At 43.7% G+C, this 14,997-nt stretch overlaps 1 protein-coding gene across 1 annotated transcript in view; it reads left to right on the top strand.

Annotated features, from left to right (window-relative positions):
- Positions 1 to 14,997, top strand: part of SH3RF1 (SH3 domain containing ring finger 1) — a 205,131-nt gene that overhangs the window by 134,928 nt on the left and 55,206 nt on the right. Inside the window, exons 5-6 of the mRNA XM_077144597.1 lie at positions 7,438 to 7,740; positions 13,393 to 13,503. Of these exons, the coding sequence (XP_077000712.1) occupies positions 7,438 to 7,740; positions 13,393 to 13,503 (414 nt within the window). The remainder of the gene's footprint in view (positions 1 to 7,437; positions 7,741 to 13,392; positions 13,504 to 14,997) is intronic.

Here is a 14,997-nt window from a genome sequence, read left to right on the forward strand (position 1 = left end):
ATAATAATTGGGACATAGTGGGTTAAATAAAGCACATTATTAAAATTAATTTGACCTGTTTCGCCTTATCTTAACGTGGCTACCAGAAAGGTTTAAATTGCAGATGTGATTGACATTATACTTCAGTTGGACAGTGCTGGTTTAGAGGCAGTCCTTGATGGTTCCCGTGATAGTTCTAAGAGACAAACATTTTTATTCATTCAGCACATATTTATAGAGGCTTAAATGAAGCTGCTACCTGAGGGAAGCTTTTGTGTCAAAATTTAAAAAGGCTCCTGAGAAAGCCCTCCGGGCTCGCTAATCGTTCCTCTTCTGTGCGCCCGTCTTGTATTATAAATGAAGATGGAACTTGCTTTTGAATTTGGGTTGTCCAAAAAACAAAAACCTTGTTACCTAAATTGCAGGGCAGAATGAAAGACTAATGGGATTGCAGAGTCCTCGTTGCCATGATGTCAAAAACACTTTGCACTGGACTGTCATGTGACCAGAATTTTTCATTTCAGCCAGGAGGGTGTAAAGTGGCTAAGGATTTCTACCCATAGCATTCGCTGGTTTTCTCCCAGATGTCAGTGTGGGGAAGAAACATTAGATTTAGCTGAGCAGCTTAGTGTTGAAGTGCTGCATTTAAAACACGCGTTTATAAAGGGGAGGTGCCTCCGGTGGGGAAAAGATGGGCTGTGTGATGCGTGGTGAAAGGACAACTGCTGAGCCAGGTGCAACCTAGAGGCTTCTACCTCTCTGCCTCATTCTTTACGCAAAACCAGATCTTCACTTGGCTCAGAGATTGAGATATAGAAGGAAGTGGGGGAAGCAAACCACAAAAATACTAGGGAAAAAGTAGATGTCTTTTTAAAAATAGTTATGCAATGAGAAGATTTTAAAAGCATGATGTGAATTGATACACCATAAAAGAAAAATATTGATAAGTTGGGGTGCATAAAATAAAATTTATATACAACAAACATATCAAGCTAAAAAATAAATTAGAACACTATTTCTAATTTGATGGGCTAATGTAGGTATAAATGTATATATTATATAGAGTACTTTATATAATCTGTAAAGCACTTAGAAATTTATGAGAAAAAGACTGAAAACCCAAGAGAAAAATGGATTAAGTGTGGAAATAATGAAATCCCCAGAAAAGAAAATAGGTACTCTCATAAATAGAGAAATACAAATTTAAATAGCATATGTCTCCATCTGATAGCTCTTTTACAAAATAGATCAATAACATGGAATATTGTTAAAGATGTGGGGAAAGAGAGACTTTTGTATACTACCGGAGGTGATGAAAATTGTCACCTTTTCCGAGTACCTTTTGGTAATATCCAACAGAAAAAAATGTTTCAGCTTACTATTTGATCTATCAATTTTGCTTTTAGTAGTTTACAAATATGCTTGCACTGTCATGCCAAGATATATTAAATTATGACATCTCTAGACAATGAAATACCATGTGATCAACTGTCTCTGTTGACACAGAAAAAATGTCCGTGAGATATCAAGGGAGGGCCCAGCATGCATTACTTGATTCCGAGTTAAAATTGTAAAAAGTAGATGCATATTTAACAACAGCAATATAGAAAATGCATGGCAGAAGATGTTCAAAACTGTTCAGGGTAGATGCAGCTAGCAACTGGGGTGGAGAGTGCGTATGGGGAACTGATTGAGGCTTTGCATTTTTTACTTCATAATATTCTATTCTATTTATTCCTTTTTGAAAATAATGAATGTTACATTTATAATAAATTTTAAAAGTCTTTGCCTTTTATCAAAAAACTACTGTATTTAGGCGCCCTCATGGCTTGTGAATTAGGGCTGTCTCTCCTGAGGCCTCGTATTTGTATTTTCTGGGGCTCAAAGACAGAGTCTTACTCCTCTGTAAACTTTCCTCTATGAACTTTATATAAATCATTATATAAAATATTTAAGTTACTCCTCATTAAGAAAAATCTTCTCCTTTAAATAATGTTAAGTTCCATCTTTTTCGAAAAAGCCATGTTGACTTTAGCATTGAGGGCAGACATGACAAGAAGTTATTTTGGTATTTCTTTTTTTTTGTTAAATTTTTTAAAATTGTTTTTCATTTTGGTGCTTCTGAAGTACCCTGTTGCTGCTGTTGTTATTTTGTCAGTATTGTAGTCTTTTCCCAAAAAGCAACGTAAGAATTTTAAAAATCGATGAGTCCCTTTAGCCCCTGCTTTTTGATCCAGTCTGCTAAATTTTGTCTTTTATTTTACCCGAGTCATAGCACGTGTCTCTTACCAACATAGTGGTCCTGGTGGATAAATGTCGTGAGAGCCCCACACTTCTGAGCTCAAACAGACACTCAGGTAAGAGTTTTATCCAAGAGCCATTAGGAGCACTCGCACCCTGGGTGCACGGGTGACTCAGCGGTAGAACACGCGCCTTGCATGTCCGACTCTCGGACATGTCCGACTCTCGGACCATGCACACAGAAAACCCAGTCTCATCCTTGCTTTCCTGTTGTAACTGAAGGTTGTCACACCCACCCAAAAAGCCTCTTTAGGTGTCACCTTATTTACTTAAGGCCTCTACCAAATAGTCCTAACTTTATGATTTTCTGTGATACCTTCAAAGGAAGCATATAGTGTTTTTTTTTTAATGCTGACCTCTGCTATATCAAAAAAAGTCTATAACAATTTTAAAGAAAGACAACATGTTGCTAACAAGTCGTGCTGTCCATTTGCAAAAATGAAAGGCAGAAAAAAATATATGAAGCTATTTAGAGGAATAGAAATGAAAGAAATGCAATAGAAAAATGAGCCATGTCCTTTTAAAGTAATATTACACATTATTCATTTTGAGGGCAGAAAAGGACATAAAGATCTTTGGCTTCAGTTTCCTCATTTTGTAGCTGAGAAAGCCACCATCCCAAGCAGTAAAATGGTTCCTTCAGGGTCACATAGTTAGTTGATGGTTGTGCTAGGATTAGAGCTGGGTCTGTTGCCTGCCGAGTCACCGGATTCCACAGCGCCGTGTGTGTCTCCTTGCCTGTGTATGCTTCTGCATAGGTTCCATTTTTCTAAACAAACGCCTATCCTTTAGCCAGCAGTTCCACTCCTGCACGTGTACCAAATACTCAGATACATGCCAGTGTCGATAAATAGACACGACCTGGATAATTCATAGCACTGTTATTCTTAATAGCCACAGTTGAAGGGAGGGAGGAGACCCCAAACGTCAGCCAACAATACTGGACAAATATGTTTTGGCATATTTACACAATGGAATGTTACACAGCAGATTAGGAGGAAGGAGCTACCAATTCTTGGAGTAATATAAATAAATCTCAAAAAAAACATTGTTGAGTGAAAGAAGCCAGACACAAGACATTATGGGAAACGTTTGTGTATTTGCATGTCTGGTTTAAAAAAAAATTTTTTTTAATACTTTTATTGAGAAATCTTCACACACATGCAGTCCAACCATATTATACAATCAGTGGCTCATAGTTGTGTGTTCATCACCACGATCATTTTTAGAACATTTGCATCACTCCAGAAAAAGAAATAAAGAGAAAAAACCCTTACATCCCCTACCCCTTACCTCTCACTCTCACTGACTCACAGTATTTCAATCTACACAATTTTTTACCCTTATCCCCCCCCATTACTTATTTAAATTTTATCTTTATTTTTTCACTCATCTGTCCATAACCTAGATAAAAGGATCATCAGACACAAGGTTTTCAGAGTCACATGGTCACTTGTAAAAGCTGTGTAGTTATTACAGTAGTCTTCAAGACTCAAGGCTACTGGAACACAGCTCAACATTTTCAGGGACTTCCCTCCAGTTACTCCAATACACCATGAACTAAAAAGGGGATATCTGTATCATGAGTAAGAATAACCTCCAGAACAACCTCTCAGGTCTGTTTGAAATCTCTCGGCTCCTGAAACTTTATTTTGTCTCATTTCTCTTATTCCCCTTCGGATCAAGAAGGCTTTCTCAGTCCCTTGATGGCCAGGTCCCAGCTCATCCCAGGATTTCTGCCCCAATTGCCAGGGAGATTTACACCCCTGGGAGTCATGTCCCACATAGAGGGAAGGGCAGTGAGTTCACTGGCTGATTTGGTTTCAAGAGGCCATGTCTGAGCAACACAAGAGGTTCTCCAGGGGGTGACACTTAAACATAATTATCAGAAGCCTTAGCTTCTCGTTTGCAGAAATAAGCTTCACAGGGCTGAGCCTCAAGATTCAGGGCTAACCCATTGATTTGATTGTCTCCACTGCTTGTGAGAATATCAGAAATTCCCCAGATGGGGAGGTTGAATATTTCCTCCTCTCTCCCCCGTCCCCTAAGGGGAATTTGTAAATACTTTTTTATTCCCTGCTCAGATAACTCTGGGAGTATTGGGGCATCACACTAATCTGTACAAGCCAACAGGATCTCACACCCTATTCATGATTCCATAAAATTCAAATCCCTACATCTCTTTTCAAGTTCTTAAAGGACAGGGGCCATTTCTTTGCATCTGTAGATCTCTAGTACATCATACAGGACATAGTAGGTGCTCAATATATAGTTACTGAAATGGAGATACATGGCATGATGAAAGATGAGGAAGCAGCCAGTAATTTCTAATTATAAAAACAGAAAATGTAGGGATCCATACTTTAATTCTTACATGCTTTTATCCCTGAACACAGAATATACAAATCTGAGATAGTAACGTAATAAAACCTATAGTTGACACTTGGTTTGGTATCAGCATGACCAGGCTGTAAAATATGTGAAAAGAGACACAGGTGATGGAGCCTGTGGCTTGACTCCGAAATGAATCCAGCCATGATCTCCCGTAGGTGTGATAACTCCCTCTGTTCATCTTTTTGGCCTCCTTGGGGAGGAAGTCGTCCTCTTACCTCCTTCCCCTCCTTCTTACTCAGTGAAACAGGAGTCTGAGTCGATGGACCAGGTTACTGGCCCTGCTTCTGAGGATGGGAGCCTTGAGATCGAAGTGAACTTACTGTGGTAGAAGAAGGCAACGGTGGCATTGCTGGGCATGCAGCCCTCTGGTCATTGGCATTTTAAGTTTGGGATGGAGGCAATGAACTAGCTCTTCTGTCTGCTTTGATTCCAGGCTACTCAGGTCCAACCTTTGTGGGAAAGAGGTTCCTACATGGTTCATGCCCATTTATTTGAACTCTATGCTGAAGTTTCTACCCTCACCATAATAATAAAATATTATTTTGCTTCCTTTGGCCATTTAATTCTGATGAGGACCTCCCAGGAGGTGAGATGGCTAGATTTATAAATTCAGGATCTCCTGGCTAAATATTATTATACTGTAATAAGGTTGCCCTTTAATAGTTCCTCAGTCCATCGCCCCTAAGTACATACCACAAGAAGTACGTGTGCTTCTTGTCCCTGCCAGGCATTGAAAGGTGTTACTGTGGCATTTCTGCCTATTTCTCTTGAAAGTTTATCACCTGGTTAAATCCTTGACGTCTAAAGAAGAGGCATGTTCATTTTGGAAAAAGATGTTCCCTCCTACTTACAGATCAGCTAGGTCAGATGAATTCCAGCTCCTGGGAAGCCTCATGAACTAGTTACTATCCAGTGTGCGATCACCTGGGGAGGTACTGGCCACTGAGCGCAGCTAACACAGCTTTGTGAGAAGCCAGCTGTGCCAGAGCAAGCTCATTCCATTCAGTGTGCCTGTCAGGGTTTTCGTTCTTCTGGAGAGCATTCTCATCAGCAAGGCAGGAAGAGGTAGTCCTCACCACTTAGGTGAGCAAAAAATCACATTTGATGATGGTATTTTACAAAAAGGCATTTATGAAGTGTTAAACTAGAATGCTGAAATGGAAAAATCTTATTTTATTATGAAAGACAGATTCCTGATATTACTTGAAATGTTTATCATTTGCATCTTAATTTTGTTCTTATGAGAGTTTAAAATATGTGTTCAATGCTTTTCCGTTATTGTAATATGTAGTTAAGTTGTATGCAGCTTGTTATCATTGCAGCTTTCTGGAAATGCTTTATTTTACCTCATGCAACGCAGAAACCCTATATTCTTTCTTTCTTTGCTGATGTTATCATCCCAGTGCATAGCTTTTGACCACTTGTGCTTTTACTTTACACTAAAACAACTTTTCAAAAGACTAAGTGAATTTAACCACCAGGACTTAAATTTCATGTCTTATCCTGTTATGATTTAAAGTTTGAGCATACATGAAAGTAAGTGGGACAGTGATATGACAAAAGCATACCAAGAATCAATAACAACTTTTTTGTGAGGGTCTTTTAAAATATATGGAGTAGGAGGTTATTTCAAGGTTTAATTCTTTGTCTCCTTGATGACTTTTTCCAAACACAAAGGTTGCTCCCTCAATGATCAGTTATGCTTTAAGCAAATACTCGGCCATTACTGGGCAGTACAAATAATACCCTTTTGATAACCCAATCTCTGCTCTTCTCTAAATTTCATCAATGGACTAAAATAAATCCTTATTTGTTAATGGCAATTTTTAAAATTAGACTGCTTGAGGGCAGGCCACGGTGGCTCAGCAGGCACAGTTCCCACCTGCCGTGCCGGAGACCTGGGTTCATTTCCTTGTGCCCACCCATGCAAAAAATAATAATAATAATAATAAATAAATAAATAAAATTAGACCTCTTGAAAATTCCCCCCAAAATTGTTTTTTTTAACCTTGTTAATCTAGTCTTGCATTGGAATTGTTTGTTCTTAAATTTGTATCTTTCTGTAACATAGAATGAAATCCCAGAATTGACAGAAAAGACATCTCACATAGAAAAAATGTATAGGTGCACCTGTGTTTTAGTTTGTAAAGCTGCTGGAATGCAATATACCGGTAATGGAATGGCTTTTAAAAAGGGAATTTATTAATAGCAGGTTTACAGTACTAGGGCTATAAAAATGTACGAACTAAGGCGTCCAGGGAAAGATACCTTGATTCAAGAGAGGTAGATGGTCTGGAACACCTCTGTCCGCTGGGAAGGCGCATGGCTGATGTCTGCTGGGGTCTCTGGCTTCTCCTTTCAAACATCTTCCCTGGGGGCGTTTTCTTTCTTCCTCCCCAAAGATCTCTGGCCACGGAGGGTTCTGTTGGCACTGAAGCTTTTTCCAAAATGGTCCCCACCTTGAGGGGGTAGAGACACATCTCCATGGAAACCACCTAATCAAATGTTCCCACCCACAGTTGGGTGGGTCACATCTCCATGGAAACAATCAAAAAGATTCCACCCGGCATTATTGAATCAGGATTAAAGAACATGACTTTTGGGGGCACAAAAACAGTTTCTAACTAGTACAATCTGTGAACCTTACAGTGATGACTTTAAATTTTACATAGAGGAGAATATAACGAGATGTTGAAAGTAAACCCCAGGAAATCCTTGAGCATTGTCCGAACTTCCTGTGTCCGTCTCTTGCTTGCCTTGCAGTTTAACTCGGCGGCTAAGCAGCTGATAGAGTGGGATAAGCCTCCCGCCCCGGGAACTGGCGCAGGAGAGGCCACCTCAGCAGCGGCCCCGGGCAGCGCTGCTCCGAAGCACTGTGATGCCAAGAAGAACACCAGAAAGCGGCACTCCTTCACTTCCCTCACCATGGCCCCCAAGTCCGCCCAGACGCCCCAGAACCGCCACTCCGTGGAGATCAGCCCCCCTGTCCTCATCAGCTCCAGCAACCCCACAGCCGCCGCGCGGATCGGTGAGCTGTCTGGACTTTCCTGCAGTGCCCCTTCTCAGGTAAGGCCTGGAAAGGCACAGAGAGAGGGCGGCCACCTTACTCACAGACCTGTCCTGGTCACTAGCCACATGACTGTCCATTTCAGCCTTCAGAAGACAGTAGCTCTCCTGGGAGGCCAGAGCCTTTCTTCGCTTTGTAGGTGGACCTGGGCTTATTAAGCCAGAGCTGCTTTCCATTTGCAAAGGAAAGGTCAAAAACCAAAAACCGAGTCCAGTGAAGTTGTCCAGTTTTGCCATGTGCCGCCCAGTGTTACGGAGCCTTCTCACATGCCACTCTGGGGAGCGTGCCAAGTAAAGCTCCGTCTCCATCCAAACTTAAGTTGCTAGGATCAAAATTCATAAAGTTTGCAGCTGCCTGCACCTAACTTACCTTGATACTTGGGCTTCTCAGTCAGCTACAGAGAAAGAAAGGTTTACTTTAGAAATTGGCCTCATAGTTTTTTAAGCTCATTAATTCATCAAGACCTTGGACTCTCGTAAATAGCTGTTCTTTGTGTCAGTAAAAGTGCACGCGGGATTAGAACCTTCGTTCATTTGGCGAACGTGCATTGACCGCCTCGTGTCATTAAACCGTCCCAGGCACGCGCGTCCGCCAAGATGAGTAAGGCGTGGGCCGCAGGGACTGCCGAGGCCAGACGTCCTTCACTCCCGGGGCCAGCGTGCTCGGACTGTCCATTCCGTGAGGCCGCGCTTCCCTCCGTCCAGGGTCCGCAGCGCGGCCGCCAGGAGAGCGAGAAACGGCTTTCCAGGCTTCCGTTTCATTTTAAAAATTCGTGCAGGTTTTACATTCTGCTCCATATAATTTAGCTGTTTTTTTTTTTAATATAAAAATAAATTCCCATAAACGAAAACATGGTCCTGGCCCTCAAGAAATTTGCAGTGTAAGTGTCTGTTTTAGGGCACAAAATTAACATTTACAATACGGAAAGTGTTGGTGTTCCTTTCCGGTTTATTAAGAATTATGTTTTCTGTCTCAGTGTGTTTGCCCTGCTCCTGTAGATCCTGCTGGCCGCGGTGAGCTCGGACCTCCCTTTCTGCACTGGAGGGCCGCATGGCGGGTGCCGGGGTCCTGAAGCTTTTGACTCGAGGGGGACAAGGCCCCCTGCCCTTCCCCACCAGCGTGGCAGCCACCCCCACCCCTGCCCCTGGCACTCCCACCCCCACCCCATGGCATCCCCCCATCACCCCCCACTGCGGTATCCCACCCCACCCCCAAGGCAGCCCACCCCGGGTGCCCTGCCCCCACCCCCAGGGCGCCCCAGCGAGGCGGGCAGGGTCTGAGTTCTGTTCCCTGATGGATGCCAAGAGTCGACTGCACGGTCAGCGCTCAGTCAATATTTATTAAGTGACCGAGCTCTGACAAGCAGGCGGAGAGGAGCCATGTTACTCTATGTGAAACTAACTAGACCCATGTGGAAAGCAGGCACAGGTGACAATCACAGTAATAGTGCCCAGTGGTCACAGTAATAGTGCGCAGTGAGGGCAGTTTGGAAAAAGGCGGAACTGAACGTAGTTGGGTGAGGTTCGGAGGCGCAGGCAGGGCTAAAGGCAGCGTTCCCAGTTAGAGAATGAAAGCATTGTGCTCTGCATTTCTTCTTTCGTGATCCAGCAGCATCTGCACAATAATTTTTTGTTTTTTAAATAAATGATAAATTTCTGCTAGGAACAGTGGCAACTCAGAAGGGAAACAGCTTTCTAAGAATGGGCAGTCATCTTTGGCAGGAGACGCAAGTTCATAGAGAGAGGGAGACACGCCCAGCTTTTCTGTCCTGTAGAGAGCTCAGCCGCAGTCAGGTGCCAGCTGGTCCGAGCTGGTTCCGAGCTGCCTCTGCGGGCTGTAACAGTGCTGCGCTTTCTTTAGGTGGGAGCAGCACCCGAAACAAGGCTCTCTCTGTGTTCCATTAAGCAGTGTTCCCTTCAGCCACTCCACCCCTCCTCCCGTAGGGTTTCAGGGTGGGGCGTTGCCCCAGGGAAAAGTTATTTCTGGAAAAGCTGGGAGGTGTTCGAAGTGCTGCCTGCTGTCTCCAGCCGGGCTGGCGTGCATTGTGCCCCGGGGGACCCGCAGCCCACAACAGAGCTTTGAGGACATGTGGCATATGTGGTGGCCAGTCAGTCTCCCACTGCGGGGGAGTTTGTATGGACAGTGGCTGTCCTCTGCCCCACCCAGCCAAGCACCAGCCCTGGGTTGGACTGCGGCCCGTTGCCCCATGTCTCCTGCTCTCCACCTGAGCCCTTTCCCTCACTCCTGCTGACCTTCCCCCCCGCCTCCTTTTCACTACTTAGAATTAGGTTTGTTTGCGTTTATTAGAAAATCCAGAGTAAGAGGCCTAGAAGATCGTGTTCTTTTCTCCCCCTCAACGAAATGAAATCTAGATGTAAGTGTTCCAGACCTGGTGTGATTGCCTCACAGCATTATTCTCGGCCAGCCCTTCCAGCTCACGACTCTGGCACGCCACGCCTTTTGGGCAGGTTGTGGTCCTCATGTTTGTGTATGGGAATTAGAGATGCCACCATCACATCCAGATTCCAGGCAGCAGCCTGCCGCCATCCTTCTGTAACACGTCATTGCCTACAGTTTTACCCCCTGCCAGCCCTGGCTGCAGAGGAGGTTGGCAAATGCGCAGTCTTCCTCTAGCTGGCCATGGGATAAGCCAGAGCCAGCGGTTCCACTTTAAGGAACAAGGGGAGAGTAGATATTGGGGCAGAGTAGCACCTTTGACACAGTCTCTTCTGTTCTTTTCTGGAGGGTTTTTTACCCCAGCCCCCCCAGCCCCATCTGGAACCAGTTATCAGAAGGTCTCTCCAAGTCCCTCTGAAAATGCCCCACGTCCCATGTTCTATGCAACGTTGACCTAGTTTGTGGCAACGTCAGGCTTTCCTTAAGTCTTCATTTCCTCTTTGTCAGAATTCTATCCCCAGGTTAGAGTTTTAAACGTGTCTTAAAGGCAATGACATCTGAAATTCAGAGAATGAATCACTTACCCAAGATGTGATTCAAACCTTGGGCTCGTGTGATTTCAAAGGCTGCCGTCCTGACTAGATACTGATCAGTAATGATCTTTTCTGTTCCAAAATGGAGCATCAATATATATATACAGATATTATCAAGAAGCAGTGCTGTTACATCTGTAACCTCACTCCTAGGGGAGTTGCGGGCTATCCTGAGGTTAAGTGGGTGATAGGAATAAGTCTGCCATATCAGCAATCACGATAATGATACTAGATGGGTGCAAGTAGTAAATGTGTTCAGTGAGGTCAGGAAGCATCTGAAACATCCCCACTTAGAGCAGCAAAGCTGTCATTTAGATTCACCTTCCAGGTTAGTGCCCTCAACTAGAATTCATGGGATGCTTGTTACTTGACTCCCCACAGATGAGGAGTCTCCACTTTATTTTGGTGCCTCTTACTTCCCATTGGCACTTACTTTAAATATTTCAGAAAGGGGCACATTTTTCTGGGCTTGCCTGCTAGGGTATTCGGTGACTACTGAGGATGGCGGAACTTTCAGATGCATGCATTGGATGGTTATCTATAGGCTGTGTTGGCTAGTTGGGTCACCAGAGCAGATGTGCAGATGTCCATGATTGTTGTCTGGGAAAGCACACGGTGGTTCAGGTAACCAAGGGTTTGTCTGTTGAAGGGATGATTAAGAATGTTAAGTGTTTCTGTGGAATTTTAGTATTGCCATTGGCCTCAGGAAGTGAGACAGCCCACTCGCCCACTCTGGTTTGCATTCCCCAGCTCCTTCCTCGCCATGAAGCCTGTTCATATAGAGAAGACCTAACTAATTTGCAGTTCCATGAGAAAAGGAGTGAGCGCAGGAGGAACTCAGATTGTCCCTTTTGAAGGTCATTTACTCTGGACATCACTTCCCTCGGCCGGTTGGCTTCTGGTTCTGTGTCTCTTGCTTTGGTGACTTCTGTCCCCTTTGCTCCAGTACCAGGGCCGGCCCCAGTGGAACTGGGGTCTGGTAGAATTCTCTGTGCTTGGTGCTTCACGCCTGCTTCTGACAGCAGAGCCCTTCGAGAGCCACTGGGCCCTCTCCGCACTGGGTCCAGAGACATGGAGTGACTTATCCAAGACCCCGGGCCACTGGCAGTCAGTTACCCTGACTCGGTCCTCAGTGGGGCCCTTTCCAGTGCCCCAGGTGTCCTTCTCAGAGATAAATCAGTTAGTAAGGAGATCTTTCTCAGTTATTTGTGGGGTTAGGTCTCCACAGCTATGTTTTTTGTTTGCTTTTTTTGTTTGTTTGTTTTTCTGTCTCAAAGCTTCCTTCAAAATTGTAACCCCTTTGAGGTGAGCTTATTACTACATCTTCTGAGAAAGGCTGAGTGTTTTGTGTGGTGCCAACTTGCAGATGACTTTGGGTTTGTGTACATAAATAAATCGATTGGGTACAGTAGCTAAGGGCTTTTGTTCTATACCCTAGAATAGAAACCAGTGTGCTTGTCATCGGAAATAGCCCAGTTCACAGGAGAAACAGAAAATGAAGGTTGAGTGAGAAGCTCTTAGTGGCATCCTTTGGGTTTACTTAGGTTCACTCAATGTATGGACTAACGGGGACAGACATATTTTGAAAGCATGTGTGTTCCATTTATCACACCGGGTGCGTCTGTGAAATTGTGTGCTGTGCTTCTGATTATCCCCAGCCTTGGCTGTGCTTTAATCCGGCGGGAAACGCAAAGCTTCTTCCACGCCCTCTGGAAACTAATCTTTGCACTTTCCTTTGTCTTGATAATCTTGTTTTCTTAATTTATGGATTTGAGGAAATGATATTTGAGATAAAGATTCTCTTACAGAAAGGCCAGCATTTTTGGCTTATCATTATTTCCTTTTGGAAGAAGTACCAACCAACCACATTTCTTCAAAAATTGAGGCAAAAAACCATCGCATTTGTGCAGGAACTGACCCCGGCATCTTGAGCAGCGCCCATTGGTGCTGCATCCTGCACTTAGCAGGGACCCGTGGAGCTGCGTCCTGCAGTTGGGCACAGCATGTGGCCCGGGAACTTGATCAAATACCAAAATAAGCGATGAACTGACCAACTCGATTTCTTTCTAGTGAATTAATCTTGGTTCCTATCACGAACAAGATGCTTCTGTAAATGGCTTCTCTGGCTTGACACTGTTCCTTTCAAGGCTACACAAATAATTGTCTGTTTTAGGTATATCTGGGCAGCTGCATTTTGATTGTGTGTCCCCACTGAAATCATGAAAAATGATCCTGAAAATAGCAAAATACCTTAAGAATTTAGCACAGGCTTTACATTTTGATAGTAGGTGAGTGTTGGGCCACAAACCACTGTAATAGGATCTTCAGGGAAACAGCAGGCTAGTGGAACGCTGCGCTCACATCTGAGAGGTCACGTTGGCTCATGGGAGCCTCCAAAACGACACCATGTCTCCATTACAAAAGCCAACAGCAGTCAAATTCTGAATATACAATGTTGTAGTGACCGCTGTTTATCAATATTTCTCATGCAAAATGCCTGATACCTATCAGATAATCAGTAAGTTTGGGTTGAATAAACGAAGAGCATAATAGAAGCTGCAGATTTTAAAAAACTTAAAATTGTGACTTGCCTTCCCAAGGCTTAGCCAATATAATCTGTTGTATTAATTATAGTCCTTCTAATAACTTTTGTCTTGGCAGGTTCACATCAGTACCACCGGGTTAATTGTGACCCCACCCCCAAGCAGCCCGGTGACAACTGGCCCCTCGTTCATTTTCCCGTCGGATGCCCCCTACCACACGGCCCTTGGAGTGAGTACCCTTTCTTCTGTCTGCATTTCTCTTAGGCTTTCAGGCATGCGGATCTGGCTGTTCCACCTCGAGTATTTATTGTTGAAACGTGCTACATGGGGTGGAACTCTTTCTTTCATCTATTAATCTCTGTTAATCTTGCAAAAAATTAGAAAGCCTCTTGCCTGCAGGCAGAATTTTAATAGTGAGGCTCATTGGCCTGAAATTATTAGAAGAGATCTGAAAATACTCTGGGTTTTCGTTAAGTTCAGCCTGATTTCCTGAAAGCTTAACCTTTATTTCTTTTCAGTTTCTAGGCTCTTATTTCTTACAGAGACACATTTGTAGAAATAATGGGGAAATTGGGGTCCTGTTTTAGTTTCTTGGTTCCCTAACAAATACCATGCAGTGGATTGGATTAACAACAGAAATGCATTGGTCATGGATTCATAGTTTAGAAGACGTGCTTCCTCTGTCATCAGTAGCTTCTGGTTGGCCAGCAGTCTGTGGGTTCCTTGATTTTTCCATCACATGCAGTGTACATGGCGGCATCTCTTTTCTCTTCCAGGTTCTGGTCCTTCCCGGTTCTTGCTTCTCCCTGTGGCCTCTCTCTTTTTTATTTTTCACTCTGTTTACAAAGGACTCCAGTAACCTGTATTAAAGCCCCACTTGGTCCAGTTGGGCCACATAGTAACATTTTGGAGAGATCTTATTTACGGTGGTTCCACACACACCAGAGGGAACACCAAGACCCAAGCACATGCCCAAACCAGGGTAGATCATTGAACCCACCACCCCAGATCTTCACACTGCTGATTCACTTTTTGCTTTCTTGTCTTTTACTGCTGTGCCCACAGCTGCCCAGTGATCCCTGCCCCATTGGAAGACTCTGTCAAATTGTTGTGATAATTGTCCTTCTGAAAACATAGCATCCTCTAATTGATTTACAACATCCTAACGTGAAATTAGTAGGGACAATTAGGGTAGTCAAAATAGATAGATACCGTATCACTGTTTTGGTTTCCTAAAGCTGCTGGAATGCCATATACAAAAAAATGGATCAGCTTTTATAAAGGGGATTCGTTATGTTGCAAGTTTACCGTTCTAAGGCTATAAAAATGTCCAAACTAAGTCATCCAGAGAAGGGCACTGTGCTGGTTTGAAAGGATATATGCCCCCTAGAAAAGCCATGTTTAACTCAAAATCCCATTTCGTAAAGGTAGAATAATCCCTATTCAGTACTGCATGTTTGAAACTGTAATCAGATCATCTCCCTGGTGATGTGATTTAATCAAGAGTGGTTGTTAAGCTGGATTAGGTGATGACATGTCTCCACCCATTTGGGTGGGTCTTGATAAGTTTCTGGAGTCCTGTAAAAGAGGAAACATTTTGGAGTATGAAAGAGATTCAGAGAGAGCAGAGCAGAATGACACAGCCATGAGAAGCAGAGTCCAACAGCCAGTGACCTTTGGAGATGAAGAAGGAAAATGCCTCCCGGGGATCTTCATGAAACAG

Source organism: Tamandua tetradactyla, chromosome 26, assembly GCF_023851605.1.
Source record: "Tamandua tetradactyla isolate mTamTet1 chromosome 26, mTamTet1.pri, whole genome shotgun sequence".
NCBI classification, from domain to species: Eukaryota; Metazoa; Chordata; class Mammalia; order Pilosa; family Myrmecophagidae; genus Tamandua; species Tamandua tetradactyla.